At 47.0% G+C, this 19,980-nt stretch overlaps 1 protein-coding gene across 1 annotated transcript; it reads left to right on the top strand.

Moving 5' to 3' along the window:
- Window positions 1-753: 753 nt before the first annotated feature.
- On the top strand, window positions 754-18,503 carry LOC308139379 (E3 ubiquitin-protein ligase CBL-like). Its single transcript, XM_080508808.1, has 16 exons — window positions 754-895; window positions 1,163-1,340; window positions 5,729-5,976; window positions 6,735-6,881; window positions 7,888-8,044; window positions 8,862-8,983; window positions 9,430-9,567; window positions 10,277-10,364; window positions 10,752-10,883; window positions 12,713-12,922; window positions 13,145-13,261; window positions 14,212-14,501; window positions 14,596-14,766; window positions 15,530-15,633; window positions 15,845-16,039; window positions 16,673-18,503. Exons 2-16 carry the CDS (start codon window positions 1,197-1,199, stop codon window positions 17,035-17,037), a joined length of 2,628 nt encoding a protein of 875 aa, XP_080364934.1. The 5' UTR covers window positions 754-895; window positions 1,163-1,196; the 3' UTR covers window positions 17,038-18,503.
- The last annotated feature ends 1,477 nt before the right edge of the window (window positions 18,504-19,980 follow it).

Here is a 19,980-nt window from a genome sequence, read left to right as displayed (position 1 = left end):
TTAAAAAGTGTGACACCCCTTTGTGATCTCCCTCCAATGAACATTTTGTGCCCCTCCAAACGTCAGCTTTGCAATGACTGAATTTTTGTAGTTTTCCTCAAATGTTTTAACTTAGTTTGATTTTTTTTTCTTTCTTTCTACTTAAAAACGTAGTTACATTTTTTTTTATCAAACCTGCAACCATCCGACTGAAGGACGAACCTCTCGACCAACTGATCCACAGCTGCACTAAAATGATCATTTCCTCCCTGACACATCATGAAGTAAAACAAAAAAGAGATGAATTACTGTTCATGAAGCTTCACTTCACTATTCACAGACACATATACAACAGAGATTAGAGTCACCGGTACATGAACCTCACATTAAAATACCCAACTTGAATAATGATCAACTGGCATCTGTTCCAGTGTTAGAATTATATCCACACTACTTCCTCTACAAAAAACTTTTTTTAAACCCAGTCTTTTATTATCCTCTTGCCAATTGATCTTATTGGCTTAAAATAATGTCCCCAGATGTTTTAGTTCCATCAATCTCAACTTTTGTGAAATAAGGGTTGTGAGTGAATATTTCAATTGATGAAAACTCATCTTTACAACTGTCCATCTCTAAAAGATTCCTTATATGAAGCTTCGTTTCCAATTTGAAAACAAATCATGAAAATAAAGATATAAACAAACCAATAAATTGTGACTTATATTTTCACGGTGTCATATTTCCGGTTTGGAACTTTTATTGTGAAGGCGGCGGCCGGACATCCGGTTCCGCTGCTGCTCAAACCTGTTTGTTTTTCTCCCTCTGAGGCTCATTAAGTCTCTCCTAAAAGCTCCGGGAGGACCCCTGAACACCGTCCCCGGGAGGAGTGAGGTGGCTCCGGCTCCACGAACACCGAGTACGTCCCGTCGCCGTCGTTTTGAATCGACTAAAACAACCGACAGGCTCTTTCTCGTGTAGCTCGTTAGCTTAGCCGCCGCTGCGTCGTCCAGTTTTTCACACAGGAGCCGTTTTGTTCAAATTGCCTGTGGACTCCTCAGCCTCCGTCAAAACCTGCTTTCGAAACCTGTCAGGAATTAAACACGCCTGTCAATTTACCAGCCTCCCTCTCTCTCCCTCTCTCTCCCTCTGTGTGTGTGTGTCACCCCCTCCTCCCCACCTCCAGCTCCGGGGCTAACTCCCGGTCACCGACCGAATTAATGGCCGGAAATCCGAGGAGGGGCGCCGGTCTGATCGGCCTGATGAAGGACGCCTTTCAGCCCCACCAGCAGCCGCTGCAGCCGCACCAACCTGCCGTGGTCGATAAGAAGATGGTGGAGAAATGCTGGAAGCTCATGGACAAGGTACTGACACTGTCCCAGTTGCTGTGTGAAACGTGTGCTTCGCCTTTTAACCGATTCTTCACACACGTAGGTCCTTCTTTCAGTTGAACTGGGGCTTTTGAATGGCTTAAACAGGTGCGAATACAATAATTGTCCCACACTCATGGCATATAAACATCAAGATGCCCATCCATCCATTTGCTTAACCCTGTGCAGGGTGCTGGAGTCGATCCCAGACAACTGATGGATGCAGGGTGGAAACACCCTGAATGGGACAAACACACAGAGACAGACAACCACACACACTAGCATTCACACCCAGGGGCAGTTTAGGGTCATGGATTAACCTGTTTGCATTGTGGGAGGGAACCCACACACACACACACACACACAAGTGGAGAACATGCAAACTCTGCACAGAAAAGGTGCTTGAACCCATGACCTTCCCTCTGTGAGGCGGCCAGGCGAACCGCTGCCCCACTGTGTGTCCCACACTATGATGTCATGCTTGTTTAAAAGAAAAAAAGACAAAGCATCTATTCTGTTGTGATTGATTGAGGCTGTGCAGGTTGGATATTTTCAGGATTTCTATGCCCCAAACATCTATAATGTAACAAAGACGTATATTAGTGTTATTGTCTTGTTAAAGTACTTTCGTCACATTTTTTTGGGACATGTGTCTATATAGCTTTCCACATTATGTCAGTGTGAACATAAGCTTTGGTCATGAGTAAGTTTAGAGGCATTTTATGTTTAAAACGTACTTATATAGATGATTACATCTCGCTTCATCTTGAGGTTTGTTTAAATCAGTACTCCTGTGCCTTGATGTTGAGCTTGTCTGTTATACCTCAAGCAACTCTTTAATCATTAAACATTCATACAGCCATATCCTACTTTCACTTGTGTGTGTATATATATATAATTGTTCTGTGGATAATATCTCTAGGACATGTCTTCTCAAAGTTAAACCTGTTTAAACTTGTCTGTGATTGCGGTGAAGTTTTAATTAATTTGCAACGTGCTGCTTTGCTCTACAACCTTTATATTCAGAGGACTTTTTAATTTGGCCTCTTCTTTGTATTTCATGGATGAATATAATCTCCAGCTCGGCACTGCTGCAAACTAGATTATTATTTTTTTTTTAAATCAAAGCCATTTCTTGTCTCCATTGATCAGGATAGATTGAACAAATGTACCTAAATCCAGTGAGTATATGTGTACCTTTGAAAAAAGGGAGTATGTTTACTCACTGTTGATGCTACAGAAACCTGCTCCAGTGTTTTTGAAACGGGTTTTTAGAGTTTCGATATGCCAGATCCACTTATGTGTTTGCTCGTGATCATTCTAATTAGACAGTATTTGTTCCAGAAGACGAGGTTAAGCATCAGCTGTCCAAACAAAAAATGTCAATTTTGTACGAATCAAGATTTGTAGGGCCCTTTTAGCACAGCGGCTTCCCTGATACATGATCTAATTGGGTTAATTCCCAGTGAATTGGGTCATATTAACGTCCCTGGGAGGACACTCTATATTTAGTGTGAGATCAGAAGAGGTGTGCATCAGAAAAGTCGGTATGTCGTCTCTTCTGCAGTCGGATGGAACTGAGACAGACATGAGAAAGTGAAGCGATGGAGAGACAAGAGCTCACAAGATATTAAATCAGAAAGGCTGCAGGAAGAAGAGAGGCACAATATCACCGCAGCATGCATGCGTACTGCAGCATGCGGGGACGAGGCTGCCTGCTGTGCGCCGGTAATATCCGTCCTAATGTCATATGTCACATGACGGTCGATCACAATCCAGTAGTGGAGCTTTTGGAATGTACTTGTCATTTAAACAGTTGTTACTTAATCTCCTATTAAAAGATGCAGACGTTATAAAATGCACTTGATGATTGCTAAATATCAGTCACGCCAGTATTGTGCAGTTGATCTTTTAACTTCCAGGAGCTGCCACAGCAAACGCCTCCTCACTTTAACCCCTGCTTCCTCTGCTGTGACAAAAACCACCTCCCAGGCCCCATTCACACAACAACTAATACGAGTGTACAGTAAACATTCTGGTGTAAATTACAATGAAATGTCAAAATAAAACTCGTATAAATCCTCTATAAGCTCCTGGCTTGGTGGGGCCAGACTGGAGCCTCTTGGTGGCTTTATGTTCTCTGCTGTTGAGGGGAAGTCAAACTTTCCTGAGCACAGAGTACACGTGACGTCAAACTCGTCACCACCCTGTGCGCTAGGCTCCGCCCCTAGCTCACTCAGTCGTTGTCTAGTTGACGGTGTCTGATTATTTTTTTTTGTCACGTGAAACACTGTCGTGTAAACAGGGCCTAAGGGCTTCATTGCATAAATCCTCTCTCAGGACACATTTCTACTGACAAAACTCCATGCTAACCTTGTTCCCTCATCAGCCGGATGCTAATGAACCATAAGGAACAAAAAACTGCACCTTAAATGTAGCTTTTCACCAAGTACACAGCATGTTTGTCTTCCCATCAACGTTCGCAGTGTTACTCTGAATTACGACCGTTACGACACATTGTGTGATGTTTCAAAGTAAAAGCATAAGCGCTATACTGTCGTTTGAGCTTAAAATAAACACTTGTAACCGCTGCAAAAAAATTAACTTCTCATCAAGGCCATTTACAATGTCCATGGTCTCTCCACGTTTGATATGTTAATTCTTAATGTTGACACAGAATTTTAGAGCTGTGTATCGTCTGTATAATTATGATATGAGATGTTGCAAAGTTCCATCAGCTGAGCCAGACGGACCATGTAGATCTGGGCCTGCACGTTTTGGATGTTTCCCAGCTTGAGCACACCTCAATCTAATGTTGACGTCGTCCTCAAGCTTGTCAAAAAGCACAATGAGGAGACTCTTATTGCATTCAGGTGTGTTACAACTGGGAGAGACCTAAAACCTGCAGGACGTTTGTTCTCAGGGCTGCAATTGTGTGATTAAATGTAGATGTTCAATGAAAGTGGCCCCAGGATGGGGCCTTGAGGAACCCCACAAGTGATTTTCATCACATAAGATTCATAATTCCTTATTGACACAGAATAGTCCCTTTCTTGCAAGTAAGATTTAAAATTTGAATTGAATGCACTGCTGGAATTTCCCCCAACCGATTTTCGAGTCTTGTCAAGGGCGCATTTTGTGTTCAACCGTGTGAAACAAAGCAGCGTTGAGATCCAGTAACACTAAAACGGAAACTGTAGATTAGTGCGTCGCCGCTCGTGCAAATACTGGCACTCTTCAAGATTCTGTGATTTTAAACAACTTCTTCTGCACAGAGCACTCCCACAATAGCTTCTGGTTTTTCCTTTTCTCACAATGTTAAAAATAAACATTAATTGCAGTTCAGTCCAGTTAAGCGTACTTGTTGACATCTGGTAGAAACGAAGTACAGCAGAGTTTGACTGTGTGAAGTTTAAATGACCTTCCAGACTGTAGACAAAAGCTGTCGCCTTTATTTGACCAAAGGACCATAAACTTCTCTTCTCAGAAATGAGGAACCCTGTTGCAATGCCTAATAAAACTATAATGGGGTATATATATATATATATATATATATACACACAATGATAAACCTCCCAGCCAACACCCAGATTACAGGTATTTTGATGTGTTGTACTAAAGATATGTTGACGTCTTCATCTTTTCCTCCAGCTCAGCTGATGTTTTTCCTGAGTGGAAAAAAGTACTGAAGAAAGAAGAGTTTCACTTCCTATGACTATATCTAATGTTAAAAGCAGTGTTGCACAGCGTGGATCAACCACTATTCACAGTGGGATGATTTAGGACGATGATAATGACAGTAAGGTTTTATTTATGTACAACACACCTTAAGAAACTATGTAAAGTGTCTGAGTGTTTTGAAAAGCAGCATATAACTTAACTCTTATTGTTGTTGTAATTGTTATCATTAATCGACAACATTTTAAGTGAAAATGCATCAATTTAGCATTTTCATTTCAGAAAGGTTTTGCGTTTCCACTGCAATGTTTTGAAAACGATGAAGACGTGTTTTCAAAAAGTCCCTCCTTGGCAGCCGTTTAAAAAAAAGTTGTGTTTTCAGTGGCTCCTAGCACCGTTGTTGTTAACGGACTGCCAAAGCGAGATGTAGAGTAGTGGAAAGACAGGGTGACCTTAAAAAGACGTTAATTACATAAATCTAAATGAATAATTACATTAAATAGAGTTTTGATGTAGATATAGTGGCCAGGCTGTTGTAACCCCTTTACCACAACAATACCTCCACAATCAAACCTGCACATGATTCTGAAATCTGTGAAACCTTGTTAATCCTGAGGATTAAAGTGGCTTTAGTTTCAAGCTGGCAGCACCGTCGTCAAGCGTCTCCGAGTCTTTTGAGGTTTTTCTGTGTTTTGTCCGTCCAGGTGGTGCGTCTGTGTCAGAACCCGAAGGTGGCGCTGAAGAACAGCCCGCCCTACATCCTGGACCTGCTGCCAGACACCTACCAGCACCTGCGCACCATCCTGTCCAGGTACGAGGGCAAGATGGAGATCCTGGGAGAGAACGAGTACTTCCGCGTCGTCGTCGAGAACCTGACCAACAAGACCAAGCAGACCATGAGCCTGTTCAAGGAGGCCAAGGAGAGGATGTACGAGGAGAACTCCCAGCCCAGGTAGAGTCCACACCTCAGCAAGGTCATTCAGTTTGATCTTTAAAAAAAAAAAAAAAGTCCTGATTCAACGCAGAAACCAAGAAAACACCAGGTTGTGTTTGCGTTGCAGTGGAATTAAACTTAATGTGCATGGAGCCTCACGTGTCTTTTTACACATTTATTTGTATCGTCGTGTTTATTTGAGCTGTAAAGACCTTTTATTTCTTTTTCATACCCATTTCATTTTTCGTTTTTTTTTTTTTTATTATTTAATTTTCCTTTCTATATTCAATTACATTTTTCTTTTCATTAATTGCTTTCTTTTTCATCATTCACTTTTCTGTGTGTGATTCTCTCTCCACCTCCGTCTTTCTCTCGCTCTCCCTCTCGTTCTCTGTCTCGAGTATCTCCGCAGAGTCAGAAAACACATTTGTGAGAGATTTGATGAAGAACTGATTAAAGTGTTGCAGTCCGGTGGACTTCCTCTGTTTCTCAGAAAGCCCTTAGTAAGCGAAGGTTCTTCCTTCCTCTGACTCACTGATTGTAATCAGAGGCTTCCTCATAGGTGCTCTGCTTGTTTGACTTCAAGAGGCCGCTGGATCGCTTTTAAAACTGCGAGATTAAATCTCCGGATGAAGCCCGAGACTCACTTTTTTTGCGACTTGTGAAACCTCACAGAAGCACAAGTACAAACCGTGTCCCCCAGAGATTCCTGACAAGTGAGCGCTCGTACGGCCGCGGCTGTCTCACTTCTTCATTTCTCTGTTTTTGCCACGCAGGCGAAACCTCACCAAGCTCTCCCTGATCTTCAGTCACATGTTGGCCGAGCTGAAAGCCATCTTCCCCAACGGCCTGTTTCAGGGCGACAACTTCAGGATCACCAAAGCCGACGCTGCAGAATTTTGGAGAAGGTCGTTTGGGGACAAGTGAGTTTCAGCTCCAGTGAGAGCTGAGCGCACACGGCGTTGACACGGCGCTTTGCCGTGAAAACGCAAAACTTCCTTAGTATTTTGTGGTACGTTTTCAAGGGCAAAAGGGCAAAATGCCACTTTTCTGAAATGCTGTACATGTGCAGTACAGCTGTAATGAGTCGTTCTTCTGCACATGCTCAGTAGAGACGATCAGAACCAAGTTTCCTCCATGGTGTCATGACTCAGTCCATGTTCTCCTGCGACCTTATAGTAGCTTTATAGTTGACGGTCACTGTCGTAACAATCCAACTCGGTTGCCAACAGCACCCACTAGTGGCCGAACATCAGAACGACGTCATTTTCAAAACGTTGCAGTGCAAATGCAAAAACCTTTCGGGAGCAAAAACTCAAAGACGATGCGCTCTCACTTGAACGTGCCGTGGAAAATGTTCCAATTTCATTTGATTGATTTTAAAATAAAATTTCTCACTGGCAGTGATTTTATATTGTTGCGTCTCTGTGCCTGAAGCGTGTTGGCCGATTAAGAAATATGCAGTCCGTTCACTGCCAGCAGGTGGCAGTAGGTAGCCCCTTAATACCGACCCTGATCGTTTAAAGGGAATATAGCAGTAGTAGGGATGTTGGCTCCCAAAAGAAGAAGTGGCTGTGGTGACGAGAAAGCAAGTGATAAATATTCAGGCTCTTTATTTTTTCAGGTTTTTGATATTATTAAAATGGTTTTACTCGTTAAAAATCAGTAAAAACTGTAAATGCTGTCATTAAACCTGCTGTATGAAGCTACAATATGTCACTTTTTAAAATGTGTATTGTGCCGCGGAATGTTTTGAAAGTAAGAAATGTCCCGTGGCTAAGAAAAGGTTGACCAGCACAGGTGTAGAGGAGCACTAATGAGCTTGATCTTGCTGCGTTTAACAGGAGGACACATTAATTGGAAGCGGTCCTTCCCTGGTCAATGTGTCCCCTTTAAGACTGCGCGTCACTTAAACATCCCTGTGTCCAGGACCATCGTACCATGGAGGACGTTCCGCCAGGCCCTCCATGAGTTCCACCCCATCAGCTCAGGTCTGGAGGCCATGGCCCTCAAATCCACCATCGACCTCACCTGCAACGACTACATCTCCGTGTTCGAGTTCGACATCTTCACCCGGCTCTTCCAGGTGAGACGAGAGGGCCGGAGGACGCCCCGCCGCTCGCCTCTTCTTTCATTGATTGTCTTCACTGACAGTTTGGACTTTCCTCGCTTGACTTATTGTTTCACTTTTACTGGCTCAATTTAGTTACTGGACTTATTTCACATTTTTGCAAGAATTAAGCCCAAAAATTACTTCAAATTTCAACCAGAAGCTAATTTTAATGATGAATTCTGGCACAAAATGTCCAAAAAGAATAGAACTGTGCACTCACTGTGACAGCATGGATTTGAGGCTAGCGCTAGTTGTTTTGTATCTCTACTCTTAAGAAATCTGGGTTTTTAAAAAAAATCTGTTTATGAATTTTTCACAATTAGCTTGAGCGTCAGTGGTCTGGACTGCAGCCTCTTACGGGCCGGTTTAAAACCCACAGTTGTTCTGTTTGACATCCTGGATTGACCTTATTTTAATTTAATAAAACAAGTAGAGTAAGTAAATAATGTATGAATTTATTGGATGTACTTGCTAAAGTTAGTTTGCTTTTTACTGGAGTTTCTCACTTTCTATGTTTGACATTACCATCTTCACTCTCTTTACTGAATGAAATTGTTCACTTATTAGTATTTCACTTCATCAATTTGACTTGTGTCTTTTTTTTTTTTTTTACTTGCTTAAATTGCGTCACTCACTTCAGTTATTTCACTTCTGGACTGTGGATTGTGGACTTTTCAAATCAAGCTTATTTTATTCTGAACAAATTTGAGAGTAAATTGGATTTCCTGTCTGATATTAAACGAAAACAAACTGTGTGTGTGTGCGTGTGTGTGTGTGTGTGTGTGTGTAGCCTTGGTCGTCTCTCTTAAGGAACTGGAACAGTCTGGCCGTCACACACCCGGGCTACATGGCCTTCCTGACGTACGACGAGGTCAAAGCTCGACTGCACAGATTCATCCACAAACCTGGAAGGTGAGGCGCCACCAAGCCGTCCTCGTCGACACACAGTGGTTTTTTTAATTGTTTTCCTTTCAACTTATTATTTCCCTCAGATAAGTAAATAATGTAGACTACATTGAAGAGAAACTCAGTTTTGTAAGGTACAGAAAATGGGTAAGGAGAGAAGTAAACAAATGGCAGGAGTAGTAATGACATGAGGGAAAGTCGGTGAGAACGATAAAAAAAAAACAGATTCAATTAAACGGTGAAACTAAATGAGCATTATCCTAACTCGGGCTCTGCCCCCTTTCCGCCGGTCAGGGATGTTGTGCTGTAAATTACATTTTGGATTATTCATGTCAGATGCAGTTAATACGTGAAGTTACACTCCTTGATTGTTTTTTTTTTTTTTGAAATACATTTCAGTTTGAAACACCAGATCTGTCCCTATTCGGTGTGAGCCTGTTTCTCTCTCTCAGCTACATCTTCAGGCTGAGCTGCACTCGGCTGGGCCAGTGGGCCATCGGCTACGTGACGGCCGACGGCAACATCCTGCAGACCATCCCCCACAACAAGCCTCTCTTCCAAGCCCTCATTGACGGATACAGAGAGGGATTGTGAGTCGCGCCACAACGCAGTATCAGTCCCACTATTTATACTGGGAGGAGTACATCATGCTCAAGTTCTGACATGGTGGCCGCAGGTCAGAGTCTGACACTGCGATTACACACTGTGATGGAGCGGCGGCGCCTCCAGGCCCCGCACACACACACACACACACACACACACACACACACACACACGCAGGTTGCAACAGTGCAGTGATTTGTGTACATTATAAACGGTGAAAGTGTCATCAGACACCAACGCTGCAGTGCCATAGAGGATCTTTTGTATCCATTACTTTAACTTTTCACTTAAACGTTTCACTAAAAGAGGGAATCTTTGTGTTTTGACTGGATTGATGTTTAAAACCTCCTCTTCTGTTTTTATTACAAACCACACCCTGGATATATGAGCAGTGAATACACACAACGCTGGTCTCACCGTGTTCATCTACACATGCAGTGTTTTTAAAATGGAGTTTTTGTTTATAGATTGATACAATTGAAGTTTTTGTTGTTTTGTTTTTTGCATTTCTGATTACTATCAATGAACCTTCCCGCATCAGGATAAGACCCCCGATTACGCAACTTTGAAGTCTCGAGGTTGAGTGTGGGAGGCGATTCCATATTCGGTGACGGTAGCAGGTGGTTTATTTAACGGCAGGGTCAGGGTTAACGCCATTCTGTTCCAACACGCCGTTTCCCTGTGGCCGTCCTGTAGCTACCTTTTCCCTGACGGCCGCGCCCAGAACCCGGACCTGACGGGGCTGTGTGAGCCGTCTCCGCAGGACCACATCAAAGTTACTCAGGTTTGAACGTTTATTTATTTATTTATTTGAGTTTGTCGTGTTTGTGCCTTGCAGTGCGTCGGTGTGAAGCGGCTGCGCTGCAGCAGTTTGATGAATCACAATGGCGGCAATATTGCAAGCTGTCGGTTATTTTCTACTCTTTGGAACTTAAATACTTAAAAAAAGAAAAAATATGTCATATTTTGTCCTCTTACAAAAAGTTTTGACTCTGTTGAAGCAGCACCTCTCATTGTACTGTTCTTCTGTCGGGATGCTTTGCACATTGAAGTGTTGTGAAGCTCTAGGTTCTACACAGCTTGGGCTTGTTCCGTCAGAGTGTGTGGACGTTAACAGGTTGTGCAGCAGAGCAGTGTGTGACGTGTCCCTCTGCGCCGCTCGTCCCCGCAGGAGCAGTACGAGCTGTACTGTGAGATGGGCTCCACCTTCCAGCTCTGCAAGATCTGCGCCGAGAACGACAAGGACGTGAAGATCGAGCCGTGCAGACACCTCATGTGCACCTCGTGTCTCACCGCCTGGCAGGTGACGCTTTCTAGAAGCTCCCGAGCAGATCTGAGTACCGACACACACACACACACACACACACACACACACACACACACCGCTGTTAATACGAGTGTTCTCTTATATGAACTTATCGTTTCTGTTCAAGCAGAATTCTACCTCCGTCTGTTGAACTCGGCAAATTTGACACAACTCAACTAACTGTTTCATCAACGTATCTCGGTGGTGATTAGATTACGTATTTTTTTGGTTTTGCACGCCCAATTTGAACATTTTTGAATCACATAGAAGATGGCGAGAGACTCCGTCAGTGTTCTCGTTCTTGATCTCGTTCGTTTACACAATGTTGGCAAGTGAAAACGCAAAAACGTTTGTTGGGTTTTAGGGGTTTGTTTACAGGACAACGGTGCTCAGAGCCACTGGAAACCGAACTTTTTGAAAATGTCTCCCAAGGTGGAACCTTTTCAAAAACACTCCAGAAACTGCTTTTATTGTGAAACTTTTTGAAAATGCTCCAACACCCTGGACAGCGAGAAGGTGCTGGTTCAAATACTAGCGGAGGCCTCTCTGTGTGTGTTAGCGTTACGGCCGGGTACCTCGCTAAGTCAACGTGAAACTTGTCAACAAAAAGCCGCTTCACTTGAAACTTTGTTTCATAAACGTGGCCTTAGACTTGTTGCTTGTTTCAGTTTGCCTTCAGGTGAAGCTCGTTTGTGCAGCACATTTCTTCCTGAAGGCAACACGACCTCCTCTGACCAGAAACATGACGCACTGATAAACATGATGAAAGACGGTGGTGAAAAACCATTTGATGTACAAACCTCGAGAAAGTCTCGGTGACGTGCTGCTGGCTTCTCGGCCTCTGAGGCTTTATAGGCCTAGTGAAATGTAAAACACTACTTTGCAAAAAACGATAGTTGGGGTTCTACTTCTAAGGTTCCTCTGACTCTGCCCCACCACTGTTGTCGCATAACAAAGTTATTTGAATTTTGAATCTCCAGCCGAGGAAGTCGGGGGAATCCTTCTTCGTGAGCGTGACGTCAAGAGTTGTGCAGATCTCCATCTGTTGTGTTTATATCGGCTTGTTTCCTCTTAAATATCCAAGTTTTAACAGTGTTTTGAAGTTATAGTCGGCGTTTTATGAGCCTTGATGAAAGATTGAGCCTGGAAGAGACCGAGAGAGGAGAAAAGGAGCACAGGCGACGGGAGCGGCTAGCCACTAGCAGGAGCCGCTAGCTCGCGCGGCTAGTAGACGATCAAGTAATACCTGGACTCATCTTCGGTGATTCCGCAGTCAGAAAAGTGCTTCGACATGATCCAGGAAGTCATTCTGCCAAAAGTCAGGAGCCTCAAAGCCTCAAAGGTGAAAACTGCTGAGGCGAGGAGACGAGGAGACGAGGAGACGAGGACGAATGGAGGACGAAGCGTCTTCTTCCTCAAACATGTTCCAGACGGGGTCACCGATGGCAGAACCACCTTCTAGGTCTTCTTCATCAATCACTGGGTTTGAAATGATGATGATGATGAAATATGGTTAAATTCAGCCTCTTCGTGGTCAAAACTCTGATCCTCCATAACGTAAACACAACTTGGGCGTGTGCACAACCAGTGACATCACTCTATTATTGTCAGAAGCTCCGCCCAGCAGCCAAAATACCCTGTTTATCGGATATTTTCTCGCAGATTGCCGCGTTTTAACATTTTACCCTTGGACCAGTTGGCATAAAAAATGTCCCTAGAAGCGACAGCCAGAGTGTTTTGGAGGTGGAATTTTCATTTCACTAGGACTTTAAATGAGCGTGTCAGGATGTGACGGTGCTTCCTGTGATTCCCGTGCTGTGCCTCAGGAGTCGGAGGGTCAAGGCTGCCCGTTCTGCCGCTGTGAGATTAAAGGCACGGAGCCCATCGTGGTGGATCCCTTCCACCCCAAGGCCAGCGGGGCCTCCTTCGCCGGCTTCCAGGCGTCCGGCAGAGCCGAGCCCCCGGCCAACGAGGACGACGAGGACGACCGGCTGGAAGACCACAGTCTGGTGATGAGCAGGCTGGCCTGCTCAAAGGCAAGTAGTGCGACGTAGCAGGTGGACTCCCGCCCTGGCACTCCCACTTCTCATGACACCACACAACCCCTGAAACAAATCAAAGATCGCATGTTTGTCTTGTATCGCGACCGTCCAGTCAGAACCGATGATTTGAGCCGAGCCGAGCAGCACGACGCGTCCGTAAAGTTTCTCTGTGCTTCTGCAACAAGACTTGTGTCGATGGCTGTGTGTGTTGCGCAGATTGAGCGCCCTCCGTCTCCAGTGTCGCAGCTTCCTCCGGTGCCTCCGCGACTCGACCTCCTGCAGCAAAGGTCATGCAGCTCCCACAGCGTTCTGGCTCAGGGGGCGACGGCGAAGGTGAGGCCATGAGCAGCGTCCAGGAAGCTTCAGACCCCCCGCAGTGTCTCTGACTCACTATCTGAGCCGTCAGCTCTGTGTGACGTGTTTCTGACCTATATTGGGTCTGGGACCGAGTTAATTCAGCCTTAATGAAGGGTTTCCTCAGCTCATTGAGGTGAATTGTAATCTCCGAGGCCTTGTTTCAAGTGAAATCTTTTAAGCCTCTCGTCTGAAAATGACTGTTTTCTTGAAAGCAGCTTTGAGAGCGCAGCCTTTTCAAAACCACGGGTCCCTGTGGAAGCAAGGAAAGCGCCACGGGTCTGAGATAGCAGTGATGCACTGTGGTCACACTTTTCCTGCGCAGAGTGAGAGTAAGTTGAGGCTTGAGTGTCTGTTGAAGAGGAGTTGATTGACCTCCCCATCATCTGCATACGTCAAGACTTCTCTTCCATACAGATACTGAGTGGAACTCCACCCTGAAGGGCGGAGAAAAGGAGCCGGCAGGTTTACTTCCTGCTCCTCTGTGGTTAGCGCCCACTAGTGGTGTGACATCCAGACCACAGCATTTCCAGCTGTAGTCTTCTGTGTCAAATGATTGTTTCAAACACTACAGCGTGAAACGTTGCTTCCACCCTCACCTTAATGCATGCAGCAGCCACAAGAGGGCAGCACAACCATGTAAATCAAATCACTCCCCGTTCCTACGATGTGGATCCCCTGAGGGAAATACTTTGTGTTTAACCATCTTGTTCAGAGATGACCTGAAGTCACTTGTATTTCTGTTGAGACAAACGCTCATTTCAAGGCCTTTAACAGAGGAAGAACTGAGCAAGCAGAGAAGGTTGTGGGAAGGAGACGACCTGAGGTGGAGACGTGCAGTTGGCTGGAGGACGGAGGACGGAGACCAACTCCCTGCTTGTGATAAACATCAATGGGTGTCCACCTTCTGCTCTTCCTCCCCCCCCCAGATCGCCGCCACGCACCGAGACAAACCTCTACCTCTGCCTCCGGCCCTGAGAGAGCTGCCCCCCCCTCCGCCTCCGGAGCGCCCCTCGCTGGGCGCCCAGGACTCCAGGCTGCAGAGGAGGCCGCTGCCCTCCACGCCCGACCAGCCCGCCTGGGCCTCCAACTACATGGTCCCGCGTCCGCCCACCAAGGCCCCGGTGGCCCCGTCCTCCAGCCCGCAGAGCAACGGGGCCGCGGGGGACGGGGGCAAGGCTCAGGCGGCCACCAACGCCGTCTACTGCCTGGCTGCCAGGTACGGCGCGGGGGGAGGAGGGGGGGGGGGGGGGGGGTCACGACCTGAAGGAACTGCCTGAGTTGAAAAGAGCCATGTGTTGTGGCCCCTCCAGGTCCCTGCCGGCGTCCAGCGGGGACAAGGCGTCGTCGGACTGCGAGGAGAACGAGTACATGAGCCCCACCTCGCTGCCGGCCTCGGGCCCCCCCTGGGTCATTACAGGCGCCCTGGTGCCGCCGCCGCCACCGCCACCGCCGCCGCAGGCCAACAGCCACAGTGAGATCAGGTACGACGCCCATCCCCCGCCCCCACAGGGCAAGATGGAGGCTTGTTTCTAACAGCGTTCTGGATTTGACAAAAGCCTCCCGCTTTTTGCCGTCTGACTTTGGGTTTTTTTCCTAAAAGTGATTCACTGTGTAGCTTTTTCAACAATGTTACTCTGTTTTACTGCTGTAACTCTTGTTTGTTTCATTTTACACCACTTTTTTCCAGCCATTTCAGTTGAAGGTTTTCTTATTTTCAGTTGTCATTTTAACTTGTTTAGAAATGTGCTCAGTTCTTTCAGAGCTGCAGACTTCATATGTCACGGAAGTAAAAAGGCTTTGAAGCCATTATTACTGGCTCCAGTAGGAGGCGCTGCAGCCTCACCTTGGTTCATCTCCTGACCTCAGAAGCCTTCCTCTGGTTTGCTGTGTTAGTTTGTTTTTTATTAACCCCTTTTTAAATAATTGAGCAGGTTGTCGTGGCTGTGGAGACGCAGGCGGCTGTTCCAAAGCCTCAAGAAATGATGAAATGCAAAATAAATGTGAAATCTGCAATCGCGCTGAATGAAATGTGGCCAGAGTTAAGGTTTTCACTTGTACATCGTTAGACGTTTTGGAGCCAGAGCTGGAAGGTGAACACTCGAAGAAGACGATGGTCAACATGTGGAAGACGACTGAATAGCTTTCTATTGAGTTCTGCTACATGTAGATCTACTGGGACGGGTCAAACACAGGTTGACTCCTGTGGAGGGTCTTTCAAGTGTTTGGTGCCTCTTTGTCTCACAGTGAAGTCGTGGACGGAGACTTGGAGGACCCGCAGGTGTACGAGTCCATGTGTAACATCCAGAGCCAGGCCGCTGCCTCGGAGACCGCTCAGGCCTCGGACTATGGTGGGTGGGTGTGTGTGTGTGTGTGTGTGTGTGTGTGTGTGTGTGTGTGTGTGTGTGTGTGTGTGTGTGTGTGTGTGTGTGTGTGTGTGTGTGTGTGTGTGTGTGTGTGTGTGTGTGTGTGTGTGTGTGTGTGTGTGTGTGTGTGTGTGTGTGTGTGTGTGTGTGTGTGTGTGTGTGTCAGTCCATGAACATGTAGTGGTGTGTGTTGCAGACCACCCTCCTCCTCCAGCGCTGGTCTGCCAGGACAAAAAGGAGGAGTCTGCCGTGGAGGACGTTTACGAATACGACTGTCCCAGGCCGGTGGCCCCCCCCCCGGGCCCCCCGGCCCCCACCAGGAGAACCCTGTCGGAGATGGGCGGCCCCTCTGCAGCCTTCAGCGCGCTCAGCATGGAGGCCGTGGACCCCAGTACGTATCTGGGAAGGCTCCGTGGTGGAACTGGTTTTGTTCCTCAGCTTCGGGCTTCCACACGCTCATATTTCTCCCTGCATCAACACTTTCTCAAACACGGTCTTAGTCTCTTGGTCAGTTGTGGTTGGGTGTGGTTGTTGGTCGTAGGAGTGGAGTTGGTGGTGTCCTGGGCTCAGACGGTCACTTCTCTCTTGGTGGACCGGAGACGACACATCAATGTCCTCCAGCACAGAAAACACATCACATCCAAACCAGCTCTTGGCAGACACTTCTCTGGAATGTTCCAAGACTCATTCATTAAAAAAAACCTAATATTTGGCTTTAAAAGACGACTAAAATAACAGAATGAGGATTTAGACAGAAACAGTTCCTTTACATATTATTAAGAATGAGTTTAAATACGGAGAAAATGCTTCCAAAGCACAAAGCATTGACCAGAAGTTGAGGCTATTTGACATTTTCCATAACTTTTCCCCCCAGAAGCCAAACACAAATCCCCAGAAGGTTCCAGAACAGCTGGACTTTGATTGTCAGCAGTAACATCTGGATATACTTGCTTTATTTTGCCCTCCATGAAGCGTCAAAGGTAACTTGTGGTGTCGACGTGCTGACCAGTGTGTGTGTTTCCAGGTGTGTGTGTGTCGGGGGTGGACCCGGAGCGCCCCCCCAAGCCTCTCCCCCGTCGGGCCAACTCCGACCGGCGCCCTCGCCCCATGCACCGCGACTTCTCGGCGCCGCTGCCCGAGCTGCCCGGCCCGTCCTCCTCCGCCTCCTCCTCCTCCTCCCCCGTCCTCCCCCACCAGCCCCCGCCGCCGCCCGCCGCCCCGGCGGGGGGCCCCGCCCTCAACGGGGAGATCGAGTGCCTGATGTCGCAGGGCTACTCCATCCAGGACATCCAGAAGGCCCTGATGATCGCCCAGAACAACCTGGAGACGGCCAAGAACATCCTGCGCGAGTTCGTGTCCATCCCCCCGGCGGCGCACATCGCCACATAGTCCCTCAGCGCCGCCTCCACCCCGCGCCGTCACCACGGACAGCGTTCACCCCCCCCCCCCCCCCACCCGGCCAGGGCTTGGCCGCGTTCAGGTCATACCACTCCAGCCAAAGTCAGTGAAGCAGCAGCCAGCGAGCAGCGTGAAGCGTCCGCTCAGCCTCCGTGCCTGATATGATCTGAACGCAGCACACCAGGAGAACCCCCCCCTCCCCACCCCCCCCCCTCCCCCGCGGACCCCAAACGTCGAAGCTCCTCTTCGGCTCGTCTGCTGTGCAGCCGTTCACCCCGGTGCTTTACCAGCTTCTCTTCAAAACATTGTGGCGTACGAATATGTAGCGACGCGGGGGGGAGGGGGGGGGATGCTCAATGAATGTGAACGTTGCGTTACGGTGCAGTAGATTTAACTCCGGTATCGGCGACACGCCTCCAGTGAAATAACCAGTTTAATGTTTGCGCTCATAACGTGTCGTGTGTCATACTAACATCAACTAACGCTTCATGGCGAGGTCTCTCTCTCTCTCTCTCTCTCTCTCTGTGTCTCCCTCTCTCTCTCTCTCTCTCTCTGTGTCTCCCTCTCTCTCTCTCTCTCTCTCTCTCTCTCTCCCCCTCCCTCTCTCTCTCTGTCTGTCTGTCTGAAGGCCGATTCACTTTAAAGCTTCTCTTGCTTATATTCTCTGAGTTTAAACCAACATTAACGTGAACTTTGTTTCCTAGCAGCTGAGCTGTGAACCGGGTCAGACCGGGTCAGACCGGGTCAGACCGGGTCAGACCGGAGACGGAGGCAGGACAGTGTAGGACTCAGGTGAGGGACTGGAAGACATTCCTCTGACTGGACTTCACATGGTGTAGATTTCAGTCACTCAGCGGCTCATAAAGACGTTTCCTTACTTTCAACAAGCTTTGAATCTCTTTATCTTGAACTGAGAACTGTAAAGTGTGTGAGCGCAGCTGAAAGGCCAGGAAACGCATTGTAAACTGACTTCAGTAATGAAACCTGGAAGCAAACAAGAGCGTCTGACGTCACTATTGTTGAAAAGTTATTTCTTTTCCCAAAACATCTTAACATTTGTCATGGTTTTCACAACTTGTAAGCTAAAACCATTCTATATCCTCGAAATCTGTCAGGTTATGTTAAATACATTTAAAATGGAAGATTCCGTTTTAATTCAATGGAGAAAAATTTACTTTTCCATGATTTTTCTTTCGGAATTAATGAGATTTACTTCTATTTGCAGCAGATAAAATGGCAAAAAGCTCAATAAGCGACTTTGCTTTCCTCCTGATGTTACGACTTCAAACCGCCTCCGTTCCGTCCTCCGCTGTCCTCCGTTCTGTCCTCCGCTGTCCTCCGCCGTCCTCCACCGTCCTCCACATTGAAATGAGGGTTTGTCACCAGCGGTCCTCCAGCAGCTCGTTGTTCTGAACCTCTGAGTGTCTGAAGCCGTCAGTCAGACGAGAGAAGCCCCCCCCCCCCCCCCCCCCCGAACGGGCCACATCCGGTCATGTGACCCGTTCTGCAGTCGTCAATGTGCCTTCTGTCCTCCCAAAGCGCAGGAGCTCACACGCTCTCCTTCACAGCAAGTGGCAGTCGAGGGAGAGCGAGGTCAAGGTTCAGGTCACCAGTGGAGACGAGTTGACTGGTCGAGGCCTCCTGCAGTGTGACGTCACTTCCGTGGTCCACCGTCGGCTTTTACTCGCCAAAACGCTTCATGTAGAGATTCTAATGTTTCACAAGGGAGAACATGAATCCCTCTGATCGATCAGTGAAACTTATGGGCATTGTAGTGTAGCTGTGAGGCGCTGTGTCGTGTTCACTTCATCCTTTTGCTTGTTTTCTTTTCTCCCCCCCCCTCGAGTCTCGTGACCGCCGTCGCTTTTTCAAGCAGCCTTCTAAAATGGAGCGGTGCCCTCCATGTCCTCGCTGGTCAATTTGCAGTTGTAGATTTTAATTTCTGTGCACTTTAGTGAAGAACTGGCGACGGGTCGGAGTCCATGCCGGTGAATTTTGGGCTTCGTGTGGCTTCGGTTACAAGAAGTTAGTTTTTAAAGTCGTGCGCTCTTCCCCCGGCGTGCAAACGAAGCCGAGCGGCCTGCCGTCGTCCTCCAGTGGAGACGTGGCCTCGCTTTCCTGTTTCTGCAGCTTTAATTGTCCCCCGAACCAAAAGCAGCGCCCCCCCCCCCCACCCCCCCCCGAGCGATCGGAGGCTCCCGCAGCTTCAGTCATCTCACATCTGAGTGTGTGTGTGGACGCCCTTCCTCCTCCTCCTCCTCCTCAGCCGGGGCGTCCATTTTAATCTCGTTAACTCGCCTTTCTTCCAACAGGAACTTGCCTACTAAAAGAAACGACTCGTCTTCATTGCTTTGTTATTGCCTGTGTAGATATTATTTTATTTATTGTCTTTTTAATATCCTCTGCATTCATTGTGTTGCCATGTTTTCATGCCTAAGCCATTAAGATTTTTAATTAAACTGTATTTTCTTTAACGTTCGGGCCCGCGTGCTTTGTTCAGAACCACTCGTCGTATTCGGGTGTGTGGAAGGTCGATGTGCATCTTTCCGTTTCACATCCAGTTACATCGATCATTAGCAGGGATTGTGGCCCGATTGACTTTGTCTCCGTTCCTGCACTTCTTCACCTTCTTCTTGCTCTTGAGTTTATAAGGAAGGTAGAAATAAGCTGCAGCCTGGTCTTTTAAAGTGAACAGTGTTGAAGCTCAGCTCTGCTCCTGTTGCCTGTAGAAAAGTTAATTTGGTGACTTCATCACTTGTATATACACGTTTTAAGTTTAGAAAGGTTCTATTGTTCGTGAGATTTAACTGAAATGTATTTCCTGAGGCCCCGTTGATATTTCCAGTGAAAATGAATCGTTTTTTTGTGTTTATCTTACAATTGTTTTGCGTTTAAATCCCGACACATGGGCAGATGAAGTTGTGTTGTTGGATT

Source organism: Blennius ocellaris (genome assembly GCF_963422515.1).
Source record: "Blennius ocellaris genome assembly, chromosome: 14".
Lineage (NCBI taxonomy): Eukaryota > Metazoa > Chordata > Actinopteri > Blenniiformes > Blenniidae > Blennius > Blennius ocellaris.
This window is presented reverse-complemented; position numbering and strand designations above follow the sequence as displayed.